The following is a 25,787-nucleotide window of genomic DNA, read 5'->3' as shown; positions in this document are numbered from 1 at the left end:
GAAGTATGGAGATTAAATTAACCACATTATCTAAGAGCTTTGTCATGGCTTAATGGCAATGAGCCAACACACGTCACAAGCTCCAAGCATTCCTTAGCTGACGTGTATACGAAGAAGGAATTAAAAGGGCTCTCAAAGATTTACAGTCAGCTGTATGCTTTTGAATCATTGATTGTACGCTGGTAATATAGATGATGATGACTGCCTGAAAAATATTTACCTCCAAAAGACATTGCTAATCATCTTACAAATCACAGCACAGCTAGTTTTATTTAGAAGGATTACCTCACATTATATGGCTTTGATGATGTCGGAGAATGTGCCCTCGTCCTGTTACAATGCAATGATATCACGGCTATGATGCCATCAATCATGATATACTGGAAGAATTCCATATGACCGTTTAATTGAGTGTGCATTCCTATAATTAGGTTTTCTCAGTCCGTTTAATAACTAGAAGAACTTTAACCATGAAGAACGTTCCCCCCTGACAGAAGACGGATCATGTTACAGGATAAGGTTAGGTTAGAAAATTGTTTATTTTATCATGTTTTTATTCAAATTATTTTGTGAAGCTTGCTCAGCAGCTATTGTGTATAATATGCAAATGATGCAAAAATGTGCAATATCTTGCCACACTTTAAGGTTATCAATGTCTTGCCTGTATATAAGTATCAAATCCATCAATTAGTAAAGATTATCAGAACTAGAAAATATGAAGGTTTACAATAAGACTTACAAACAATACTTTGTCAGACAGTGCTTTTTATCTGCCTTGCCCATGACAAACAGGTCAAAAATGCATATAAAAAGTGAAAACAATTGTCACCCCATCGTTTGGGAATTCTCAATAATAAATATCATTAATAAAGTAAACTGCTACGTGATTATGGAAAATGAATCAAGTAAATCCATATTTCTTATAGTGTGAAAAACAAGTACCGTATTTCTTTGAATTGCTGCCGGGGCGCTAATAATTTAATACCTCTTCTCACTCCTGCGCTTACCAAAGGCATGCGGTAAAAGTAAGCATGCGCTAATTATTTTAAAACCTCTTCTCACTCCGGCACTTACCAAAAGCATGCAGTAAAAATTTGAGTGTGATGTAAGCTTGGACCTTAAATCCTACTAAATAGCTCTTAATCTTCTTCCCTTTATGCGATTTCAAATTAACGGATATTGAAATGAGCCTCCTCCATTTTGAAAATGATGACAGGGGAAGTGTCATTCGTGACGTCACGAGTTTGACCAGGCGGTAATACTGAGCACGCGTTAATTATTTTGCGAAGCGAGATTGACCCGGCAGTAATTTAAGGCAGGCGCATACTATATCCTCTGCGGCAATTCAAGGAAATACGGTATGTGCAGAAAAGGATCGGACGTGTACTACTATTTTTTCTAGCTCAGCAATCGCTGACAGACCTCATTTTACTGCCCAGAGCAGCGGTGTGTGGTTTGAAGTGAACAATGAGGAAATGAGACATTCATTCTTGTATTTTCTTTTGTTTTCAAGGTTGGTCAGAAAACCTCCCCGGAATATATTCCCAGCCACAAAAAAATCTGCCTACTGCTCTCTAATAATACAAGGAAAACTTTGCATGGTTTTCTGCAAACCATCTCCATTGGACTTGAGGAAACCCAACTGAGTTGCCGCCCATGCCAGCAGAGTGTCTGCAAACCTACCAACAAACCTGTTAGGCAAAGTGTTGTGCAACCGGTCTCCCTGACCCCTAGTTTATCCAAATTCCAACAAAGCTCCCAAGAAAGGACTGTGCACCAACCAAGGACGGCTACTCAAAAGAGTAGTGGTCGGGAGTGTAGGACACATCAACAAAATATTCGCCCTTCAGTACACAGGACACCCAAACACACTCAGGAATGTTTTCCACAACCACTCACGATAGGCCCCAAAATAACTAAATTGGATGTTAGTCCACTTCGGCGGAGTATCCCCCCGATAATAACTAATAAGAATGCAAGAGGCACTCAACAAGTTGTCTTTCAATCCATTTCATTGGATTTTCAAAAACCCAAACCAAATCTGAGCACCTGCCCGCCAAGGACACACACTCAGAAAAATAACCAAGAGTGTAGTTTATACGAAAAGAGTGTACGTCCACTAGTCCACAAGGATGCAAGGTATACTGCCCAAGATACTCCAAAATCCATCCCCACGGTCTCTCATACAAGTCATTTGCAGTCCAGGCCCCATCAGCAGAAAAAACCTAACATTGAATGCAGACACAATCAACAGAGTATCCGTATACCACTTCGCAAAGATGCAAGACACCATCATCAAGACATCTCCAAGGGCCTTCAGATAACCCGACTTGAGTGTTCCAATAGACAAAATAGCCGACCAATGCACAGGTACGATAGAGACACTCGGCAAACTGTTGTACAACCTATTACCTTGATCTCTGATATAACCCAACTGATGTGTAGCGGCCATCAGCATTGTGTCCGCCCACCAATCAACAAACATGGTATTAAATCTAATCAAGTCATTCTACAACCCATCGCCATGACAAAATATGGCACAGTTCCAAAGGATATTCGTGATCTAGACACTCATTTAACCCGAGTAGAATACTGTCCACATAAAAACAATATTAATAAAATCCACAAGAGTACTAAACAAACCCAGGCAGTTGACACAAAACCCATTTCCATGTGTCTTCAGATAACGCCACTTTAGTGTAGTCTGCAATGTCTACAGTCACCAACTCACAGGGAATGTAGACCTGCCAAACTGTCCCATTCAGCATGGGCATTCAGACAATCCAACTTAATTGGAGCCTCTGTCAGCAGCATTCCCACTACCACCATTCTGCCACACTTCCTTGGTGCTAGGAAGACCGACACTGGCCCCCGACTTGTAGTTCAACGCGAAGGATTGGAACTACACTGGACTTGGCTTAAGCCAGAGGTTTCCTGTCTGAGCTCCTGTTGGAGCTCTGTCTGTTGCAGATCAAATTAGATTTCCGTTCTTCATATAAGAAGGGGCTGTGCATCTGTACCAAGATGCAATGAGGCTTTTGAGGAATTTCATCTGGTGTTCTGACAAGGACATGATATCAAAAGAAGCTTGATGTACCTGGGGTCAAAAGTCCACTCCGTAGTAACCTGCTTAGAGACAACCCTTGTCATCTGTACCAGTTTTCAATGTAATTACTGTAAAAATAACTATTTATTTATGGTTGTCTCCTGTGCAGCTGCATACGCTGTATCTGATTAGTGGACAAAGTGCAATAAAATGAAAAGAAACCAAACCAGGGTGTCTGTAAGAAGGGTGTAAGAAAGCCCTTTTGTTTTAACTCTTGCAACTCTGACACAAAATAAGGGGTAGGTGTGGAACGGTTAACACAATCCATGGTTTGGAAATGTTCATGTTTTTGTGACGTGGTCGTAGGTTTGGTGTACATTGTTCTTTTTAACACCCTGGAATACCATTTATTCCAATAATCTACAATTTCAATTAAAAAGTTGTGGTTCTTCCAAAAATATCTTTTAAAACTCCTTGAATTAAATTAAAAAGATCTGGTGTAGGTCCGAATGTAGAGCGGTGGTCCAGAAACTTTAGGGATTCCTGGTACGAATCCAGCTTCTGTCATCTTAGTCAATGCTGTTGTGTCCTTGAGAAAAACACTTTTCCCACCTTGCTCCCAGCGCCGCTCACACTGGTGTATGAATGTGTGTAAATGTTTGATTGGGGTCGCATAGGCCGTAGGCGCAAATTGGCAGCAACGTTTCCGTCAGTCTGCTCCTGAGCAGGCTACAAATGTAGCTTACCATGATCAATGTATGACTGGATTGAATTAATGATGCAGTTATCACTGTAAAAGCATGATATATATCTAATCCATCCATACATCCACCCATTTTATACAACTTGTCCCTTTCCATTGTTATGTTTATTTTTAAAGCCTGGGGACAGGTTGATTGGCAACACTAAATTGGCCCTAGTGTGTGAATGTGAGTGTTGTCTGTGTATCTGTGTTGGCCCTGTGATGAGGTGGCGACTTGTCCAGGGTGTACTCTGCCTTCCGCCCGAATGCAGCTAAAACAGGCTCCAGCAGCCCCCGCGACCCCAAAAGGGACAAGCGTTAGAAAATGGATGGATGGAAGCCTTAGATTATTGATACAATACATCTTGGATGATTCTGCTCAGTATTTAAAGTCACAAAATAATAATACAATTAAACAATGTCCCATTAACTTTCAATTTAAATGTTTAAAAAAAATGAGAAATCATGTGTAACGAAGGCCAGCCAGTGTATGCTGGTAAGATAGGATAGGTCTTTATTGTCATTGCACAGGTACATCGAAACTTTGTTTTCAGCAGAAACCCGTTCAAGATTAGACAAACAAACTGTGTACAGAGTTACAGAACAAGAACACTGATGGGTCGCCAAAAGGCGCCCCGTAAAAGATGGGAAAAAGGTAAACCCTGGGGAAAGATGAGTAAAAAAGTACAATCTAGACTGGGCTCTTAAGAGGGCTCAGTCTGGAGTGGGAAAAAACCTCCATAGCAAAGCACATATACATATTACAACGTACATCTCAAGATATCTAGCAAGAGAGGGGAGGGAGTGGGGGGTATTGGTGGCAGGCCGCAGCTCTCAGGCGCTGCCGATCCTTCCATCCCCCTATGGGATATGCGTCGAGGGCGTTATATTGGGGGTGGGGTTTGTGTGTGGCGTACATTTTTGCGGATGCATGTGTGTGTGTAAGCCTGCAGTGTGTCTCTGTCCCGTGGCCTTGATGTCGTGAAGCCGATAAGTCCAAAGTCAATAACAAGTGTGTGTACATAAAAGACAAAAAGGGAGTTTGTTGTGTCTTCGCCGCACTGTCCTTCGGGAGAGTGTCGAAGCCAGGGAAACAATCCAAGTTAGAATGTATTGTATGAGAGTGAAAATTAAATTTGTTTTTCACCCTAAATTGTCTATGACTGGTCCTCAAAATCCAGCGGGGCAGACAGTCCGATGTGATCCAAAATCACAAGTGTCCACAGTTCTTCCAGCATCCTCCAATCAATTGTGGCAGCTTTGGGGTACTTTGAAGACTGCCAGCGACTTCCAATTTGTCGACAAACCAGATCAACGCTTACTCCAATCAGCGGATGTACTGTTGTCATCATTCTGAATAGGTAGATATCTTCACATCCTACACTGAAAAGGGTCGACAGGCACGCAGGACTCCATATTCTCCCAAGAGTCCGTCGCGTGTCCAGCAACAACCGCTCCGTCACAACAAATAGGTTCCCCCAAACCCAAGATCTTGTCAATTTCGTTGAGGCCAGTTAAATAGTTCCAATATTTAGATTTAGAGAGCAGTGCAAAAAGAGACAACAAAAAAGTTAAGACAAGACAAGACAAAGAAGCAAGCAAGAGAGATAAAGTAGAGGAAAGGGGAGCCAAATTTGTCCAGCTCAGGGCAATAAGGTAAACTTCGGTTTAGTTTAAATGAGTCACAGACACATACTTTGTGTCCAATATTGATGTGGATGTTGTTTAATTTCTATATGCGTAAACATTTGTAGTTTATTGTGTGAATTCATTAACATGAAACATATTGTATTTTTGTAAAATACATAATTAACATTATTTATGTAAAATACACAATTGATGTAATATTTTGTAATGTTTATCCATCCATTTTCTACCGCTTATCCCTTTTGGGGTCGTGGGAGCCTATCTCATTATTTTACGTTTAAATGTTTAGTCTTACAGACCTAAATGAAGGAAGAAATGTAAAGAAACAAAACTGAGGAAGGGAAATAATTCCAAAAAAAGAACATCAATCCTCAACAAATCTTCCGGAGCTTCTGTTTCTTCATGCTGTTAACTATCTGTCTAGCTGTACACACTGGAAACGAGTATCAAGGGCAGAGTAATTAATTTATTGACTGCGCAGTGTGAAAGTCCATGTGTTGCACGTTTTGATGTCCGGGCCTTGAGCCCTTTGGCTCGTGAAACTGCGGCCCTCTGTAGTTGAATAGCCCTGCTATAAACTAATAGCTCACAGGCTAATCTACAAACCCGTTTCCACATGAGTTGGGAAATTGGGTTGGATGTAAATATAAACGGAATACAATGATTTGCAAATCCTTTTTAACCCATATTCAGTTGAATATACAACAAAGACAACATATTTGATGTTCAAACTGATCAAAAAGATTTTGGGGGCAAAAAATCATTAACTTTGGAATTTGATGCCAGCAACATGTGACAAAAAAGTTGGGAAAGGTGGCAATAAATACTGATAAAATTGAGGGATGCTTATCAAACACTTATATGGAACATCCCACAGGTATGCAGGCTAATTGGGAACAGGTGGGTGCCATGATTGGGTATAAAAGCTGCTTCCATGAAATGCTAAGTAATTCACAAACAAAGATGGGGCGAGGGTCACTACTTTGTAAGCAAATTGTCGAAAAGTTTTAAAACAACATTTCTCAACAAGCTATTGCAAGGAATTTAGGGATTTTACCATCTACGGTCCGTAAAATCATCAAAAGGTTCAGAGAATCTGGAGAAATCACTGCACGTAAGCAATGATATTACGGACTTTTGATCCCTCAGGCGGTACTGCATCAAAAACCGGCATCAGTTCGAAAGGATATCACCACATGAGCTCAGTAACACTTCATGAAACCACTGTCAGTAACTACAGTTGGTTGCTACATCTGTAAGTGCAAGTTAAAACTCTACTATGCAAAGCCAAACCCATTTATCAACAATATCCTGAAACGCTGCCGGCTTTTGGAAAGGTGTTCTGTGGTCTGACGAGTCCATATTTCAAATTATATTTGGAAACAGAGGACGTGGTGTCCTCCAGAACAAAGAGGAAAGTAACCATTCGGATTGTTATAGACGCAAAGTTCAAAAGCCAGCATCTGTGATTGTATGGGGGTGTATTAGTGCCCAAGGCATGGGTAACTTACACATCTGTGAAGGCACCATTAATGCTGAAAGGTACATACAGGTTTTGGAGCAACATATGTTGTCATCCAAGCAACGTTATCATTGACGCCCCGGCTTATTTCAGCAAGACAAGGGTTACAACAGCGTGGCTTCATAGTAAAAGAGTGCGGGTACTTTCCTGGCCCGCCTGCAGTCCAGACCTGTCTCCCATCGAAAATGTGTGGCGCATTCTGAAGCGTAAAATACGACAGCGGAGACCCAGGACTGTTGAACGACTGAAGCTTTACATAAAACAAGAATGGGAAAGAATTCCACTTTCAAAGCTTCAACAATTAGTTTCCTCAGTTCCCAAACGTTTATTGAGTGTTGTTAAAAGAAAAGGTGATGTAACACAGTGGTGAACATGTCCTTTCCCAACTACTTTGGCACGTGTTGCAGCCATGAAATTCTCAATTGATTATTATTTGCAAAAAAAAAAGAAAAAGTTTATTTGTTTGAACATCAAATATGTTGTCTTTGTAGTGCATTCAACTGAATTGAAATTGAAAGGGATTCGCAAATCATTGTATTCCGTTTATATTTACTTGTGACACAATTTCCCAACTCATATGGAAACAGGGTTTGTATAATACTCGGCAGAGGTTGAGAGCTAGCACCCCACTGGCGAAGGCTTTGCCAATTATTTTACATAGATAAATTGGCATTGTGTCCTGGCTGTACATTCTGAACAACACAGTCTGTTTACCCTTGCAAAGGCCACTTTACAATTTATAGTATAAAATCTTGTATCTACAAAATACTGTCACATAATCACTAACAGTACAGTAAAGGCCTAAAGCTTATTGTGGAAGTTCTTCTTGACATAAATGTAGTTACCCTTACTGCAATCTGATCCAGAGTGCACACTCCCTTCCACCAAAGATGTTAGCAGGGATTTGCTATGTTTATCTGCTATCCCGGACAGGCAAAGCAATTCCATTAATTTGTTTTGATAACAAAAGTACAGGCTTACAATGCAAATAAACCACATACAATTCAAAATACCATGTGCATATGCTTGTTTTCCAATAAGATTTATGATTGTTCTTATCTTGGTGGTCCTATGGACACACAGACAACAACCAAGCTCAACCAGTGAGACTTAAATCTTCATTCATTTGACAAAAGCTAAAATATCCCCTATTATGATAGCCTGGATTAAGATTGTATTACCATTTACCCAATTTACTTTTGCACATTGAAGTTAAAACCCTGACTTTACCCTTATGCATATGGCTCCCTCTTCTGGATTGTCTCAAGGATAAATATGTTGAGACATAGTGCCCCTATGTGGTATTATAAAGTTATCACAGCATGAGTTGCCATTATGTCAGCATAACTACACACAAACCAAACTTTTATTTACTTTACACTTAATCCAAAATAATATTATATTTACTATTTGTAAATTGATTGGATATAATACATAGGTAGCAAGAAAATTCAACATTTCAAGTGTCACAGCAATTAAAACAACAAAACTGAGGGGTAAAGTCATGCTAAGACTAAAGTCTTATTATCTTTGTTTTGCCAACAATATTTTGCATACCATGCAACCTGAGTGAGATTCTGCAGATGAGTTTGAAAATTGTATTCATGGTAATTAGCTGCAGACAGTTTAAATAATACAAAAAGAGGCAAGAACTGAATAATGCTTTACCATGAATCCTTTAACCGTCCGCCCAGGCTACCAATTTTACATGACTGAGTTATGCGTATAGGTGATGGCGGTCGAAGCGGTTTAGTTCTCGTCACCTGCTGGACACTCTTGATTGGCCGCTCTGTATGTGTAGCCTTTGCAACATCGCTGTAAGAATGAAGTATGTGTTCTGAAGTGCCCCGGTTAATTCGAATCCTCTGTGAACAGTTTCCTGTTGGGTTCTTGTTATTACCAGAGGCTGGTTTTGAACCTAAAAACTTAGGAGGAGGACAAGGCCAATGTGTGATGTCAGAGGACAAGGAACGTTGATCCACATCATGCAACGTGCGTTTAAACTGGCCTGAAAAATATATGAGAAAACATGCAGTAAGACAGTTTTTACAGCCTGGTATTATACAACTTTTGCAGCTTACTTATAGTTGATTCAGGTTGATAAAGAAAAAAAAATCATAATATGACCCCTTTGAATTTTATCAAAAATGTATGTATATTTAAAGTGTATTTACCTGAACAAATGGGCCTAAAAGATGAATCGGTACCGTCCTCGCTTTGTTCTTCATCATAACTGTGGACACCATCGAAACCTTCCCCTTCATCATCATCATCATCCTTGTTGCCATGCTGAACAACCAGTACTTGAGGTAACCTGTCGCTCTGTATTTCTTCAAGTCGCCTGAAAGAAAAATTAACAGCATATAGGTGCATGGAAAACAGGTAATATAACTAATAGACCACATATTTAAATGACGTCATCCTTGATATGTAAATCGTTGGATTTCACACTGCATGCATTAGGGGTCCTTTAATAGGCCAGTCAAACCCAAAAGGGTTCCCATCCCAGTTATGGTGCATAGTTTATTTCACCATTATTTTTACGTTTATTAATATATTATCTTTATTTTTTTAAATATTGTTATTATAATAGGTTTATATTGTTTTTATTTACTTCTGTATTTATTTATTTTTTAGTGATACTGTGTCTGCAGAAGAAAATGAAAATATTGGTAAAGAATAGTGGGTGACAAGAAGGTTGGATGAGAAGCCGTGGTTTAACATCTCTTCTCATAATTTCTTCTACACCAGGGGCGTCACTAGACCTAATACTGTACTGGGGCACACCTGGGGCACAAATAATTCATGTGAGCGTGCAAAGCGCGCAAGCGAGAACATTTTTAGCACTTATTTATCATAAAAAATACATAAATAGTGCTTTAAACTATGAAATCATATCAGATTACGTTGTATGGATCTTTGATTAACCACCTGAAATTAATTAATGCATTTGACCTACTTGTGCACTTTTTTACTCCAGACTTCTAAACTGCTACTGGTAAAGGCAAAAATTTAACATCAAATTTAAACACATTTTAACGAATTTAACATCTACAAAAGTAAAACAGAAAATAAAGCACCCCTACATCTCTGGGTACTTTTATATTATTTAATTTTCATTTATGCCAATGTGGCTAATCCTATTTCAGATACACAAATCTATAAAATATACACAAAACAATAAAGCCACAGTAGTAGAATAAATGAACAACTGTTGTGTGTCTGTTCAGGGAATCATTTTCTGAGAAGTAAACTGTAACGTCTCCTTTTCATTTTTGCAAAGTGGTCAATCACTCTGGAGCAAGGGTCGGGAACCTTTTTGGCTGAGAGAGCCATGAAAGCCAAATTTTTTAAAGTGTATTACCATGAGAGCCGTATCATATGTTTTAACACTGAATACAACTAAATGCATGCATTTTTTAAGTAAGACCTACATTTTTAGAGTATAAGTCTTATATTTTACATCATTTTTATTCTGAAGCTAACCAATATCAAATGAAATACTTCTTTGGCAACACTGAATGGGCCCTAGTGTGTGAATGTGAGTGTGAATGTTGTCTGTCTATCTGTGTTGGCCTTGTGATGAGGTGGCGACTTGTCCAGGGTGTACACCGCCTTCTGCCCAAATGCAGCTGAGATAGGCTCCAGCAACCCCCGCGACCCCAAAAGGGACAAGCGGTAGAGAATAGATGGATGGACTTCTTACCATTGATGTGACTTATTGAACAGGTGCGGTTGAAAACGGATGGATGGATTAAAATGCATACGAATGTTTTATATGATAAACGTTATTTTTAACACCGATTACTGGCGGAATTATTCATTACTAATCGTGTTAAGTAATGTCAGCTCAGATGTATTTGAGAGCCAGGTGCAGTCATCAAAAGAGCCACATCTGGCTCTAGAGCCATAGGTTCCCTACCCCTGCTCTGGACAGACATGGAAATATTACAGTAACTGTTACACAGTTGACCAGTGGTTCCCAACTGGTGGGTCGTGACATAAAAGTGTATTGTGTGTCATTTTCAGTGAGTCGCAGTCAGATGTGTGCATGGAAAAAAAAAAGTTAAGGGAGAAAAAAATCAAATTGTGGCAACAAAACCAGATATTTTTAGCCATTTTTCTAGTGACTATTAGTGAGTATTTTAGCAAAAGGCAAACCGACTAACGAGTTGGAGGAGTACTCAGGACAGACATGGAAATATATTTTTTAAAAATCTAAATGGGGCAACAAAACCCGATATTTTCAGCCATCTTTCTGAAAACAAATACAGAAATGTTACTATTTTTTCTGGAAACAAAACCAGATGCTTTAGCTGTAGCCATTTTTCTGGTGACAAAACAAGATTATTTTAGTCAAAGTCACACCGACGAGTATACTGTGCTATTTTTCTGTGAAATAAACTTGAATGATTTAAAAATTTGGCTCACAACTTGATGATATGGAAAAATGTTTTTCTTCCTGAAGATAAACCATTTGAGAAGCACTCAACTCACACATCCATCCATCCATTTCCTACTGCTTATTCCCTTTCGGGGTCGCGGGGGGCGCTGGCGCCTATCTCAGCTACAATCGGGCGGAAGGCGGGGTACACCCTGGACAAGTCACCACCTCATCGCAGGGCCAACACACAACTCACACATGCTTACTCCAAATCATCATTGATGCAGAACCAGCAGACAATAACCAACATTATGTTTCATGTTCATTGTAAATTCCCCCGACAACTCGTACAGCAAATGAATATGTTTGTCTTGATACAAGGAATAACGTTAGCTAACTTAGCATCAACTTAAGACAATGATGTTGCCTAGCTAGCTAGGACTTCACTTACATCTCTTTTTCCTGCTGCTTCTTCTCTGCTGCGGGCGAATAACTTTCTTAATTCCATCTAGGAGTTACAGTTTGAGTCAAATCAAAATCAAAATAATGTAATTAACAAATTGTTGTTGGCTAACGTTACCTACCTCACGCAGTGAATCGACCCCCCCCTCTCTCTCTCTCTCTCTCTCTCTCAACTGAAGTCTCATCCACCACGTGAATAAATTACCATATTAAGTAGCCATGTGCTCATTGTTTCGTAGAGTGAATACAGTAGCAATCAATTACCATACTAAGTGGTATGTGCGCTGTTGTCTATGTTATGTAGACTTAAAACTGAAGCGTTTTTTTTTTTATTGGTGACATTTTTACTGGGGCACTGCAGATCAACAGTGGGGCGCGTGCCCCAGTGAAATATGTCTGGCGACGCCCCTGTTCTACACCAAACTTATTCATGCGTTCTTTTATGAACCTTGCTCTGTAAAGCACAGCCACACAGACAGACATAAAGGCTTTCCCAAAAAAGTTTCCACAAAACTGAAACCAGCAGAAGTTTATATCATAACTGTGTGCACCGATGTATATTTTGTAGTACCTGCTATGCTTCTCCCTCCAAGCTTTAAGTTCAGCAAAAACATCACCACACTCATTCCCATCATGGTCTTCTGGGTCATACATGTGCTCTGGTATATGGATGGTCAGGTCACGGGGGTTAAAAGTTGACACACAGGGTGCAGTCTATGAGAAAAAACATTACTTCATGAGTCTGTGGACTATAAGTAGACATATGGAGTCACATGCTGAATTTTAATTGATACTGGCTGGTATTTCACCTAAAGATATAGTACCAAATTTGGTACTTTTGTAGTTACCGACTCAATTCCCTCTGTACAACCAGGTATAGATTCATGTAAAAATGAACAATACCATTTTCGATACTTTTGATGCACGTGACATCAGGTCCGGTTGCAGACGAAACACCCGCTTAAACATTTGGTGGGGAAACCAGTACTCAAGCAACACTTACAGTGGACTCATCCGGACTGCTCCTAGGCATTGATGCAATTTTCCATACCCACAAAGCAAGTATGCCCAATAGAAAAGGCTTAAACATAAAGTACGGCTTCACTTTTCAAAATGTGTTACCTTGATTTATATTGGCTTTGCCATGTAAAAACGTGCTACTTTTTGGCATTAGCGATATCACATGGTGATTTCAATGCCTCCAAATTTGCATATTAAAAACTACAACTCAGATGCACATTAAAATCAAACAACTCTTGTGTAATAAGCACAACACTTACTGTATCAACACTATGTAAGGAGCCACATGAAGTTAGACTGACCCATTCAACCTTATGGCAAAGACTACTTCTTAGCCAGGCACCACGTCATAGTCTAAACACTACTGCCATCAATGTCTCGGAATTGCAACTGCATGCAAAGTCCACTACAAATATATAACACTTGCAAATAAGACTCAGAAGTGAAAGAACACAGGATATAACAACTACACCAGTGGATCTTAACCATAGGGCCATTGTTGGGCCACGAGCGCCCCCTAAGGGCCACCAAAAATTATCTTATATCAGCTGTGATACGTATAGGCCAGTGGTAACCAGTTTTATACACTTTTCCACCACCAATATCAAACCAAATAGAAAAAGTAAGGAGCTAAAGTCATAGATTAGTTTCCTAAGCGCAAAAATTATGACGAAAGTGGTGAAGCTGTATTTTTATTTGAATATAAATATTACTATTTATTGATAGTTTAGTTAAGAAACATATCAATTATTAAGTGGGGAGGCGTGGCCGACAGACAGACAGCGAGGTAGGGCACGGCGGGGCCCACTTCAAGATGGTGGCGAGGAGGCGGGGCCGTCGGGCCAGCGGTGAGGCTGTGCGCGCCAGGATCGACGCCGTAAACAAGATTAGGTGCGTGGATCGCCCACCTGGGCACAATCATCTAATCTCGCAATGTGTAAAAGGGCAGCAGCAGAGAACGGGGAGAGAGTTGGAGAGGCAGAAGCACATGCAGCGCGTGAGAGACGGAGAGCAAGAGGCAGACGAAGACGCGGCCGACTGAAAAGCAGACCGAAGACCGAGCAGTGGAGAAGGAAGGAGCTGAAAAGCGACCTAGCCTGCATGAAGGTTTATTTGAAAAAATAAACAAGTCACAAACTGCTCGACGTCATGTCCCTCTTTGATGGTCAGTGGAACCCGGACGGCTTGAGTCAGTCACATATTTTATATCAATAATTGTGTTTCTAATGTAGTCTTCTGTTGGCGTATCTTAATTAAATCCAACAATGCAGTCCAGCCACTTTTTGCATCTCAACGCTAAGAAAACAGAAATTTTGACTATCGGACCTGCTAGACACCAGCACTTATTTGTTAATACCAATTTAACATTTGACAAAAAAAAATTATACAAAGTGACTCGGTAAAGAATCTCGGTATTATCTTCGACCCAACTCTCTCGTTTGAGTCACACATTAAGAGTGTTGCCACTAAAACAACTTTCTTTCATCTGCGTAATATCGCTAAAATTCATCCCATTTTGTCCACCACCGACGCTGAGATAATTATTCATGTGTTCATTTCGATTATTGTAACATATTATTTTTGGGCCTCCCTATGGCTAGCATTAAACGATTACTGTTGGTACAAAATGCGGCTGCTAGACTTTTGACAAGAACAAGAAAGTTTGTTCATATTGCGCCTATACTGGCTCACCTGCACTGGCTTCTTGTGCACTTAAGATGCGAATTTAAGGTTTTACTACTTGTGTATAAAATACTAAATGGTCTAGCTCCATCCTATCTTGCAGATTGTATTGTACTAAATGTCCTGGCCAGAAATCTGCGTTCTAAGAACTCCGGCTTATTAGTGATTCCCAGAGCCCCAAAAAAGTCTGCAGACTTTAGAGCGCTTTCTGTCCGTGCTCCATTACTCTAAAATGTCCTAGCAGTAACAGTTAGATATGCTACATGAGTAGAAGCATTTAAGTCCCATCTTAAAACTCATGTATACACTCTAGCCTTTATATAGACCCCTTTTTAGACCAGTTGATCTGCCGTCTCTCCTTCTGCTCTGCCCCCTCTCCTGCGTGGACAGGTTATCAGGTGGTCACGAATCAGTTTTCACAGAGGAGGCGCTAGTTGTTCCAAGTCGGGACCCGGGGTGGACCTTTCCTCTGCATCAGTTGGTGATGTCTATGCGATGCCGACGTGTCTACATGCAAGAGGATCCCTTGCTGGCCTCACTATGGACTCCATTTCCGAGAACCATTTCTGGGAACCAGGAATCAAATGTGAAAGGTGCCCAATGCCCATCCATGTTTGTACCAAGTCGAGCCTATTTGCAGTATTCTTTAACAACGCAGCAAACTAACTCACAAGTACCTCCTGCGAGCCAACATTCTTTGCAGTGGACAAGCTTGTTTCACATAACATAACTATTTTTTCCCGAAATGTGTAACTTTGGCAAAAGAATAAAAACAAATGTCCAAAGCACAGGACGCTGGTTCTAAAAGTGCATTTGAATGAGATGACTGAGTAAACACAGACTGCCTAAAAAGACCAAACCGATTCCCGATGCGTGATTCTAATGTTCTATGTTATTCAATGCGTAACTTTAATTTATCTCGTTAAATGAAACTTACTCTCAACTTTTCACGTCTTGCTCGTACAGCCTTTACAGGGTTCCCACAGAACACGATCTTGCCAGCTCCTGCACAAATCATCAAAATAAGAATAGACAAATTTCAGTTCATGAGCTCTACGACATTTTTTTTCTTCACGTTAGGTTAAGAGCATTTGTCATTGTATTGCAATATTAGAAATAAAAGGGACCCAAATGAGTCCAAAAAAAAGACAAGTAGACGCTATTAAACATAACTATAAAGATATTTAACCATGTGTGAGGACGCTGCTGTCTGCTTCAACTTCGGCAAAGTCTGAATCTTCAGAACCAGGTGTGGACAAAGGAGACGAAAGAAACCCTGATGACGATGATGTCAAGGGCCTGGAGTCAGCAGTACTTGCTGATGAGAGGGACCGGAGGCTGGAAGCAGGCCGCCTGGCAGAACTGGAACGGTTGTAGGGACGTGCACTGTCTGCTGCACAAAAGTATTAAAGAAAAAACACTTCATAAAAAGTTGTGTCTACCACACAAACAGATGCTCACTGTCTTCGGTAGCCGTTGTGTAGTAGTCTCTGATGCAGTTTCTCAGGATGCTCCAGTCTTCCCACATGGTGCCGCTGGAGTTTGGTCTACCATTCTCCACTCTTGCATTGTCAAGGTAACGCAGCTGAGGGACCAACTCCCTCACTGAATCCCAGTAACTGTAGTCAGCCTGATCCGGAGGGCAAAAGAAATAAGGAAAAAGAGAAAATTATGGGTTGACATTGAAGAACAGGAGAGAACTACTGCATATACAGTAGGCCATAAAACAAGTTGGCACTGATTTGATGGACACATCTAGTCTGATGCATTTTCTCACAGATGCAGTCTATGAGACTAGGGGGAATGAAAAAGATGATGAAAGTAAGGCTTAGTTAAGAGGAAGACGGGAGCTATGTGTTAAAAAAGAGTTTGGCAAACCCAAGTACCTCTCAGTCGCTACAAAGCGCAAGCCTAATGCATATTCAGCTCAGCCTCTGCCTTCATTGCCCCAGTTTCCTAATTAATTCTCTGCTGGTGAGCATAAATAAACTCTATTATTGTGGCCCCGAAACTTTCCACTCTGCTGTAACTCAGTAGTGGGAATGCCCTGACAGTGTATATAATATGTACACACACCAATGTGCCATTAAAGACATCAAGGAGACCTCTTTTAATATGTACACACTGTAAAAATGTCAAAATATAAAAAATAAAAACACTAGATTTTAGAAAAAAAAATACTAAAAACTAGTGAAATTCACTTGCTGCATTGACAGATAATTTTATTTGATAAGAATTTAAATTATTATTTTTATATTGAAATTAGCAGGACTTTTAATAAAGAAATAGGTATATTATTCTGAAAACAAGCTTTATTCCTAAAACTAACTCAAAATTCTTAAATTAAGCATACTCGAGATGTTGCAGAATCTTTAAAATTCAATGTGGGGGAAAACCAAAATATCTTATTTGAATATTTACTGTATTTTCTCAATTTAAACTATAGAATAGGAAAAACATGTACCATTCATTATTCATGCTCAAATTAAGATATGACTAACAATAGGTAAATATCCCTTAAAACTAAGGAAATTTCTAGAAATATAATTGTGAATCTTGGCAAGTAGAAAACAATTGCAAATAAGTGTCGTCGTATGTCACCGTGTGATCTTAATTGGTTTTGTGATGGAGCTCTCAAATCAAAACACTATTTCAAGTCAATGTTGCCCATTGAACCATTTTAATTGGTGTTTTGCCGACCAACCAGACCACCCAAAATACAGCACAATTTTAACAAGTACCATATATTTTTACAAAGAAAAACTTACTTTCAGATAATAAATACTGTATGAAAAACAATTCAATTGAATGCACTACTGAGATATTTTTTAGAAGTAATGCGACCCTGAAAGGGACAAGCGAGCGGTAGAAAATGGATGGAGGGATGGATGTAATAACTATGTACAACATATACCTAGAAGCATGCACTTCAACGGTATCTCCTTCAAATTGCTTCGCTTTCAAATACACCAACAGCAGCTTCTCCATATTTTCATGGATAAATATCTGCCGCCCATAGATTATTTTAACATCCTTGGCTGGCATTAGACTAATTCTGCTTCAGTATGGTGCAGACTAACTGTAATAAGCTCAAATTGCTTCGCCAAGTTTTTTCTTTAATTCAATAAATATCATCCACTTCTTCATCTCAGTGCTGTCCTTTACACCCACTTTCTTCCGTCCCATGGTTGGAAGTTATTTCCATCCAATGCTAGCAAGTACAACCAGACTAACTTGGAGACAACTCTTATCTCAAAACACTTTTAAACTGGGGTAACACTGTAGATAGATGATTGTTTTAACCTGGGTGCTAAAAGAAAAACTAGCTTTATCCTACCAATTTCCTCAAATCCTGAAACAGTAACTCTTAAATATCCGTGTTTTGCTCTCTAAGGGACAAAAGAGGCTGCAAAGAGGACATCTCTTGTATCATAAGAAAAACATGAGAGCCCATCTAAGATGCTTCATACATGTATCAGTTTCATCTTTATGCTTCCAGTATAACAACACATTTACCAACCTGTGTGGTAGTAGGGTTTGGTTGCAGACACACAGGGTTTCCCTCCAAGGTGAGGGTATGTAGTTTGCCACACAGCCCAAGATATTGAACCTGGACAAGGTCATCCACATCATTTCCCTCTACATCTAACACTTGCAAGTTCTCCAGCATGCCAACCTGACTCAGATCTGACACTTTGTTAAATGCCAAGTATAGTTCCTGAGTAGGAAAAAAAGAAAATAATACAGAGTATCATCAGTCTGACACATAAAAAAAAGATGCTGATAGTCATGTTAACGGAATAGGGACGGATAAGGACTCGAAATGTTGATGAGCAGAATAGAGGATACTAATGCAAAGTCAATGAACTCTACCCTGAGAGAGGAGAGAGATGAAATGCCATCGAGGTCTTGTAGGCAGCAACGAGACATCCACAGCACCTGCAGTTGTGAAAAGGTGGTTCCCAGATCTCTAAAGAGACAAAACAAGACAAATAAACCATTATATATTGTAATGTAGCATTTCACTATCATTATTAATATTATTATATTATATGATACGCAATATTTATATAGTTTCATTTATCCTGTGGTACAGCAATTATGCTTAGATCAGAGCTGATTGACAAATATATCTACAACAGAGGTGTACAACTCATTTTAGACTTTTAAGAACATATGAAATGCCATCCATCCATCCATCCATTTTTATACCACATATTCTCTTTGGGGTTGCGGGCGGCGCTGGAGCCTATCTCAGCTACAATCGGGCGGAAGGCGGAGTACACCCTGGACAAGTCGTTTATCAATCATCAATCAATCAATCAATGTTTATTTATATAGCCCTAAATCACAAGTGTCTCAAAGTGCTGCACAAACCACAAAGACCTCCTCGGTACAGAGCCCACATAAGGGCAAGGAAAAACTCACCCCAGTGGGACGTCGGTGACAGTGACAATGAAGACTATGAGTAACCTTGGAGAGGACCACATATGTGGTAAATGTTTTGACTTTTTTTTTTTTTACATAGTTTAAATGCATAAAACAGGGGGACCCCCCCCCAAAAAAACAGAACCCATGAAGATTTCTTAAATTTTTCAAATTCAAGAAATTTGCTGACCTTAAACTTCAGTCTTTGTATGACAGGGCTTTTTAACTAAATTGTTTTGGGGGCCATATTTTCAAAAAAAAACTAAGATCCGTGTGGAAAAACGTCTCCCTTCACTTATTTTAATTTTGTATATTCCAGAATTGAGGTGGCGACTTGTCCAGGGTGTACCCCGCCTTCCGCCCGATTGTAGCTGAGATAGGCGCCAGCGCCCCCCGCGACCCCAAAAGGGAATAAGCGGTAGAAAATGGATGGATGGATGGATATATTCCAGAATCAGCAAATTCTGCAGTGAACATTTGATTTTTGTATATTTAGACAGTGTTGCTAATTATAAAATTTAAATTAATAAAAAATAGCCAAACTCCAAACAAAGTCAACATCGATGTGATAATAATAATAATAACAATAAAAATAATAAATAAATTGAATAATAAAGCGCGTTTGTAGTCATTAAAAAAACACAGAAAACTGAGAACCTACCATTAATTCACACTATGATAGTGGTAAGCTACATTTGTTGCCACAGTTGTATATTATGTCATTTTATACTCACCTCATTGACATGATCACACTGTTGTTCATTTTGAGCAGCACCAGCCTGGGCAAATAAGTACCTAAAAGATGGTCACATAAGTTTTCTGAATAAGACAGCAGCATGAGCACCTGATTGACTCCTTCAATACCTTTGTTTTATTCCAAAGATACCATCTGGTGCTATGCAGCTTACCAATGTTTCCCAGACTATTTTCTTGAGTGTTCACGCAGATTTCCAGTGAGGTCACCTGAGAGAGATCTTTTGTTCCACATAGCAGTTCCTGTGATGGACAGAAACTCAGTAAGTGCACATAGGACTATTGAGGGTCGAATGGGATAAAATTAGATGAAGGAAAACCTTAAAATAATTTCTTAAATGTTTTTTTAATTAACTATGATTAAAATTAAATACTTACAAGTGTTATTAAATGTACAATAGTAATATTTAAAAAATATATTTTTTATTACTTAAATTATGAAATATTAACTAAATGACAACATAATTAAAAACAATTACTTATGCAATAATTAATGAAATTGTCAAGCAATCAAATCATGAAATAAATATTTAAGTAATGAATCAACAAATTTAATTGTGGAATAATCGAATCATGAAATATTGAAATACTTCATTAAATCATGATATATTTGATTAAATTGTGAAATAATTCAATCAATTAATGAATCACTAAATCATAAAAATGTAATAAATCATTATATAATGAAATAATGAAATAAGTTGTGTAATGATTATTCGAATAAATTCAAGTTAAAAAATCATTCAATCTTGAAATAAATGGTAAATGGGTTATACTTGTATAGCGCTTTTCTACTTTCAAGGTACTCAAAGCGCTTTGACACTATTTCCACATTCACCCATTCACACACACATTCACACACTGATGGAGGGAGCTGCCATGCAAGGCGCTAACCACGACTCATCAGGAGCAAGGACGAAGTGTCTTGCTGAAGGACACAATGGACGTGACGAGGTTGGTAGAAGGTGGGGATTGAACCAGGAACCCTCAGGTTTCTGGCACGGCCACTCTCCCAACTGCGCCACGCCGTCCCCCTGATTAAATCATGAAATAATCAAATACATAATTAAATCACAAAATCAAATCAATAATTAATTAAATGATTCAATCTAACTTCAACTAATTAATGGCACATTTAAGTAATTATTCAAAGATTAATTTATTTATTTGAGGTTGTCCTTTTTGACCCTGCATAGAAGACAGCATTTACAATAGCCATTTATACAGCCACTATTGATAGAAAGAGTCTTACCATTAATTGATCTGCAGTATACAGTATATACCTACTATAGTGGCTACGGAACAGGTGTGTCCAAACCTTTAGGGTCACATACAAACATTTTAAGGGACGCCTGGGGCTACATTTTGTGTAATAACATAATGTAACATAATTTTCCTGAAGGAGCTCTCCTGAAGGAATCAATAAAGTACTATCTATCGAGGTCTAAACATGCTCGAATAATACTGTATAGTATGACTCAGGTGGGACGGTATAGCTCGGTTGGTAGAGTGGCCGTGCCAGCCACTTGAGGGTTGCAGGTTTGATCCCCGCTTCTGCCATCCTAGTCACTGACGTTATGTCCTTGGGCAAGACATTTTACCCACCTGCTCCCAGTGCCACCAACGCTGGTTTAAATGTAACTTAGATATTGGGTTTCACTATGTAAAGCGCTTTGAGTTACTAGAAAAAAAGCGCTATATAAATATAATTCACTTCACTTCACAACTCATTAATGATTGTAATTATCTGAATATGCGGATGTAACAGATCCTAGCTAATGTAGCTGTGCAGTAGTATGCTGTGTAAACCCTTAACAACCATCCATTTTCCATCCATTTTCTACCGCTTATTCCCTTTCGGGGTCGCGGGGGGGCGCTAGCGCCTATCTCAGCTACAATCGGGCGGAAGGCAGGGTACACCCTGGACAAGTCGCCACCTCATCGCAGGGCCAACACAGATAGACAGACAACATTCACACTCACATTCACCCTTAACAACCACACTGGAAAATAAGTTGACAGCACAGGGCTTTTAGCTGCTCATCAGAACTCTCAATCAGTAGACATGTGTGGTCGTAGGTCTAACCCAGACATGGGCATGGCTGGATAGCCCAGGATAACCACAATTACAGTAAGGGCCAATACATAAAATTAGGTGCCTGTCAAAAATGTGTCCAGTTCTGCTATAACACCCGAATACGTTTTTCAACTTGTTTAAGTCGGGGTCCACATTAATCAATTCATGGTAGTAAGTTGTTACATTTACTCTATTACATTTGCTGAAGTAACTTTTTGGATAACTTGTACTTGTCAGAGTTGTTTTAATGCAACATACTTTTTACTTTTAAATGAATATCTTTGTGAAGAAGAAACATGATTAATATTATATTGATTACTGCTTGCAAAAGCACATTCATTTGGCTTGTTAGAGAGCCTTCTTCCAGCGGGCAAGGTCACATGACTCTGTTCGACCAATCAAACCTAAACACTAGTAACATTTGAGTCTAGCAGTTCGACCGCACACAAACTACACATTGCAAAAATTGACATGATGTCAGGCGAGGCAGCACAACTCTTCAACGTTTACTTACAAACAAGAAAAAAATAACATTTATATAATGCGCTGTCATCTGTGTCAGTAGAAATGTTCACATTTCAGCCTACAAAAACTCTACTTCCAACTAGAAAAAACAAGTTACGGTAAGTTGAAGCTGTTTTTTTTTTTAAATGTTTTAGCTGCACGGATGCATAAATAGTTGTTTTTATTTAGAGTTTATTTATTTAAAAGTACAATGCACATTAATGAACCCAACACAGGATGTGTAAATATGACGGATTATAGCAAGGATGCTAATTTCCATCCACTGTCCCTAAACATGAAACAAATCAACACAACAGCACAATACGTTACACAGCACAATACAATACATTAAAAATAAATGAAACAAGCATATAGTAGCAGTGTTTACAATAGAGTAAAAATGTGTGCATTTTTGAAATGTTGCTTTTAGTTATGCCTTAAAAGTGTTCAGTTCTTCCTGATTTAAATTGAATTTAAGCGTAAGAGTGCCCAAGTGCTTAAGCGCTCAAGTGCTACAGTGCCTGAGCGTTACGATATACAAGACAGTTATCAATAATATCAATTACATGTGATAATACAACACATCCAGAGGATTTCATGATTCATTATGATTGCAGTTTTGATTTTCAAGTTACCACAGTTTTAGATGCTTATTGAAATAAGTAAGAGTTTGTAAGTCCTGCGGTATTGTGTTCCATAAGTGTGACATGCGATATGAAAAAACTGACTGCCCACGGCCCTTTTTCTGAATGGGAACAGGTAGTCACATATATCCTGACCTAATCAATCGATTTAAGCTTGTCTTCATAAATTATTTTAGTGCAGGTGGAGCGAGTCCATGGAGAATCTTGTAAACTAAAGAAGCATTTGCATAATTCATTTTTTTCCCCCAACTCAGCCATTCATGTTTCTTAAAAATGTTACCATGATGGTGTGTGTTGGCTTTTTTGTCCAAGACTTATAGATTTTGCTTCTATGCAATTTTCTCTGAATACTTACTTACTCTTAACTCAAGAAATCATTAGTATGATTACTTTTTAATTTTACTTGAGACACTTTACTCTTAAGCAACTATACTTTTACATCAGTATAATTTTTGGCTACTTTACCCACCTCTTGATTGTATCACTATTAATATTCGTGTGACCGTCAACTAATGTGAATACAATAGAGTTGACATCGTTATATCTTGAAACTAGGGCTGTAAAAGATAATGCAGTAACTCTTGCAATAAATCAAAACACATTATTGTATTAATCATATAAAATGCAGATTATTCACGCAATTAATTTTGGAGCACATGCTCCATTACTTAAATCTTTACAGTGTTTTTACATCAATTTACTGCAAATTTAAAAATACTACCAAAGTTATTTTTATGATAAAATTTTGCCAAATGAGCTGCTTGTTTTCTTTTTATTACTGTAAAATGTACGGTTGTTGTTTTCAGGGTGCATTACTGCAAATAAAAAAGTGTCACCACTTTCATTGTTAATATTTAAACATGGCAGCACAGTGGGACAGGGGTTAGTAAGTCTGCCACACAATATGAAGGTCCTGAGTAGTTCCGAGTTCAATCCCGGGCTCGGGATCTTTCTGTGTGGAGTTTGCATGTTCTCCCCGTGACTGCGTGGGTTCCCTCCGGGTACTCCGGCTTCCTCCCACCTGGGGATAGGTTGATTGGCAACACTAAATTGGCCCCAGTGTGTGAATGTTGTCTGTCTATCTGTGTTGGCCTTGCGATGAGGTGGTGACTTTTTCAGGGTGTACCCTGCCTTCCGCCCGAATGCAGCTGAGGTAGGCTCCAGCACCCCCCGGGACCCCAATAGGGACAAGCGGTAGAAAATGGATGGATGGATGGATGGATATTTAAATGTCTGGCAACTAACCTGCCAGTATTTGTACCCTACAATTTATTGACTTCTTTTTCAGCATAAATACAACAGTTTTAAGCAATTAAATGGCAAGTTTATTCAAGTAAAACAATTTAAAAATATTCCTGTATGGCCTTCTAATAAAAAAAATAATTTGTGTCAAAATATGGGGGTCTTTTTTTTGAGTTGATTTAAATTTTGTTATTCAAGTGATTTACTGCGGGCTTCACGGTGGGAGAGGGGTTAGTGCGTCTGCCTCACAATACGTCTGCCTACAGTCCTGGGTTCAATCCCAGGCTCGGGATCTTTCTGTGTGGAGTTTGAATGTTCTCCCCGTGAATGCGTGGGTTCCCTCCGGGTACTCCGGCTTCCTCCCACTTCCAAAGACATGCACCTGGGGATAGGTTGATTGGCAACACTAAATTGGCCCTAATGTGTGAATGTGAGTGTGAATGTTGTCTATCTATCTGTGTTGGCCCTGCGATGAGGTGGCGACTTGTCCAGGGTGTACCCCACCTTCCGCCTGATTGTAGCTGAATAAGCGGTAGTAAATGGATGGATGGAAGTAATTTACTGCAATAATTCACAATGACTTAAAATGCAAAAGTGTGATTAATCTGATTAACTGTAAATGTAATCGTTTGTTCGCACTAATTGAAAGTATCATTTGTTTGTTCTTATTTTAACCCATTATGTAAGGCTAATATGTTTTCATTGCCAACTTGCTGTAAAATACAGCAACACTGCAGTAACACTACCACTTCTTTTGAAGATAATGAAAATATTAGCCGCTGCTTACCAGCTTCTCCTTGGAGAGACAAATAAGTTGCTCTGTGTCAGCCTCATCTCGCTTTTTAAGGACAGGAACTGGGTTGATTGGGCCAGATTCATTCATCTCAGTCACCTGCACCCGACCAGAACCAGGCCGAAACTCCCGTTTTACAGACGTACGGTCCATTCCTCCCCGCTAGCTTCACCTGTGAGGAAAACAATGGGTTACAAAGACATGTCTTTCTTTGTTCCGACGACTTTTAGCTTTGCCTTTTGGGGTAAAAATGATAATTCCGCCATGTTTCAAACTCTACGAATGTTCCACACTGTAGTCAAATGTTTGCCCGACAACTGCGATCAACTTCCTGGATACGGCAGTTGCATCATGGGAAATGTAGTTGTTAAACTCATTCGCTTTAAAAGGAACCTGCCGTTTGGACTTCCTGTGACTGAGTTTAAAAGTAATAAACATTTACGGTATTTAACCTGTAATTGTAATAGTAGTGCAAACAAACATTTTTTAAAACAACATTTACAAAAATAAGTGCTGAATTAAATAGACCTCAAAGAAATATGCATGCAAGTCATGTAGACCAGTGGTCCCCAACCTTTTTGTAGCTGCAGACCGGTCAACGCTTTTATTTATTTATTTTTTTTCTTTGTCATGAAAAAGGGACGTTTTTTGGGTTGGTGCACTAATTGTAAGTGTATCTTGTGTTTTTTATGTTGATTTAATAAAAAAAAAAAAAAAAAAAAAAAAAAAAAAATACATTTTAAATAAAATAAAAACCCCATCCATCCATTTTCTACCGCTTATTCCCTTTTGGGGTCGCGGGGGGCGCTGGCGCCTATCTCAGCTACAATCGGGCGGAAG

At 39.1% G+C, this 25,787-nt stretch overlaps 1 protein-coding gene across 2 annotated transcripts; it reads right to left on the bottom strand.

Annotated features, from left to right (window-relative positions):
* Window positions 1-4,305: 4,305 nt before the first annotated feature.
* lrrc56 (leucine rich repeat containing 56) lies at window positions 4,306-25,283 on the bottom strand. Of its 2 annotated transcripts, none has more exons than XM_061917605.1 (11): window positions 24,942-25,283; window positions 19,843-19,930; window positions 19,669-19,729; window positions 18,380-18,476; window positions 18,027-18,224; window positions 15,968-16,136; window positions 15,696-15,899; window positions 15,444-15,511; window positions 12,375-12,517; window positions 9,132-9,298; window positions 4,306-8,965 (listed from the first exon to the last, which is right to left on the bottom strand). In XM_061917605.1, exons 1-11 carry the CDS (start codon window positions 25,098-25,100, stop codon window positions 8,622-8,624), a joined length of 1,698 nt encoding a protein of 565 aa, XP_061773589.1. In that variant the 5' UTR covers window positions 25,101-25,283; the 3' UTR covers window positions 4,306-8,621. The 2 variants fall into 2 exon arrangements, with proteins under 2 accessions (XP_061773589.1, XP_061773590.1); XM_061917606.1 differs by having other exon boundaries at window positions 15,696-15,896.
* Window positions 25,284-25,787: the final 504 nt, after the last annotated feature.

This window comes from Nerophis ophidion, linkage group LG12 (assembly GCF_033978795.1).
Source record: "Nerophis ophidion isolate RoL-2023_Sa linkage group LG12, RoL_Noph_v1.0, whole genome shotgun sequence".
In the NCBI taxonomy this organism is placed as follows: domain Eukaryota; kingdom Metazoa; phylum Chordata; class Actinopteri; order Syngnathiformes; family Syngnathidae; genus Nerophis; species Nerophis ophidion.
Note: the sequence above shows the minus strand (reverse complement) of the source record. Positions and strands in the feature narration are given on the sequence as shown.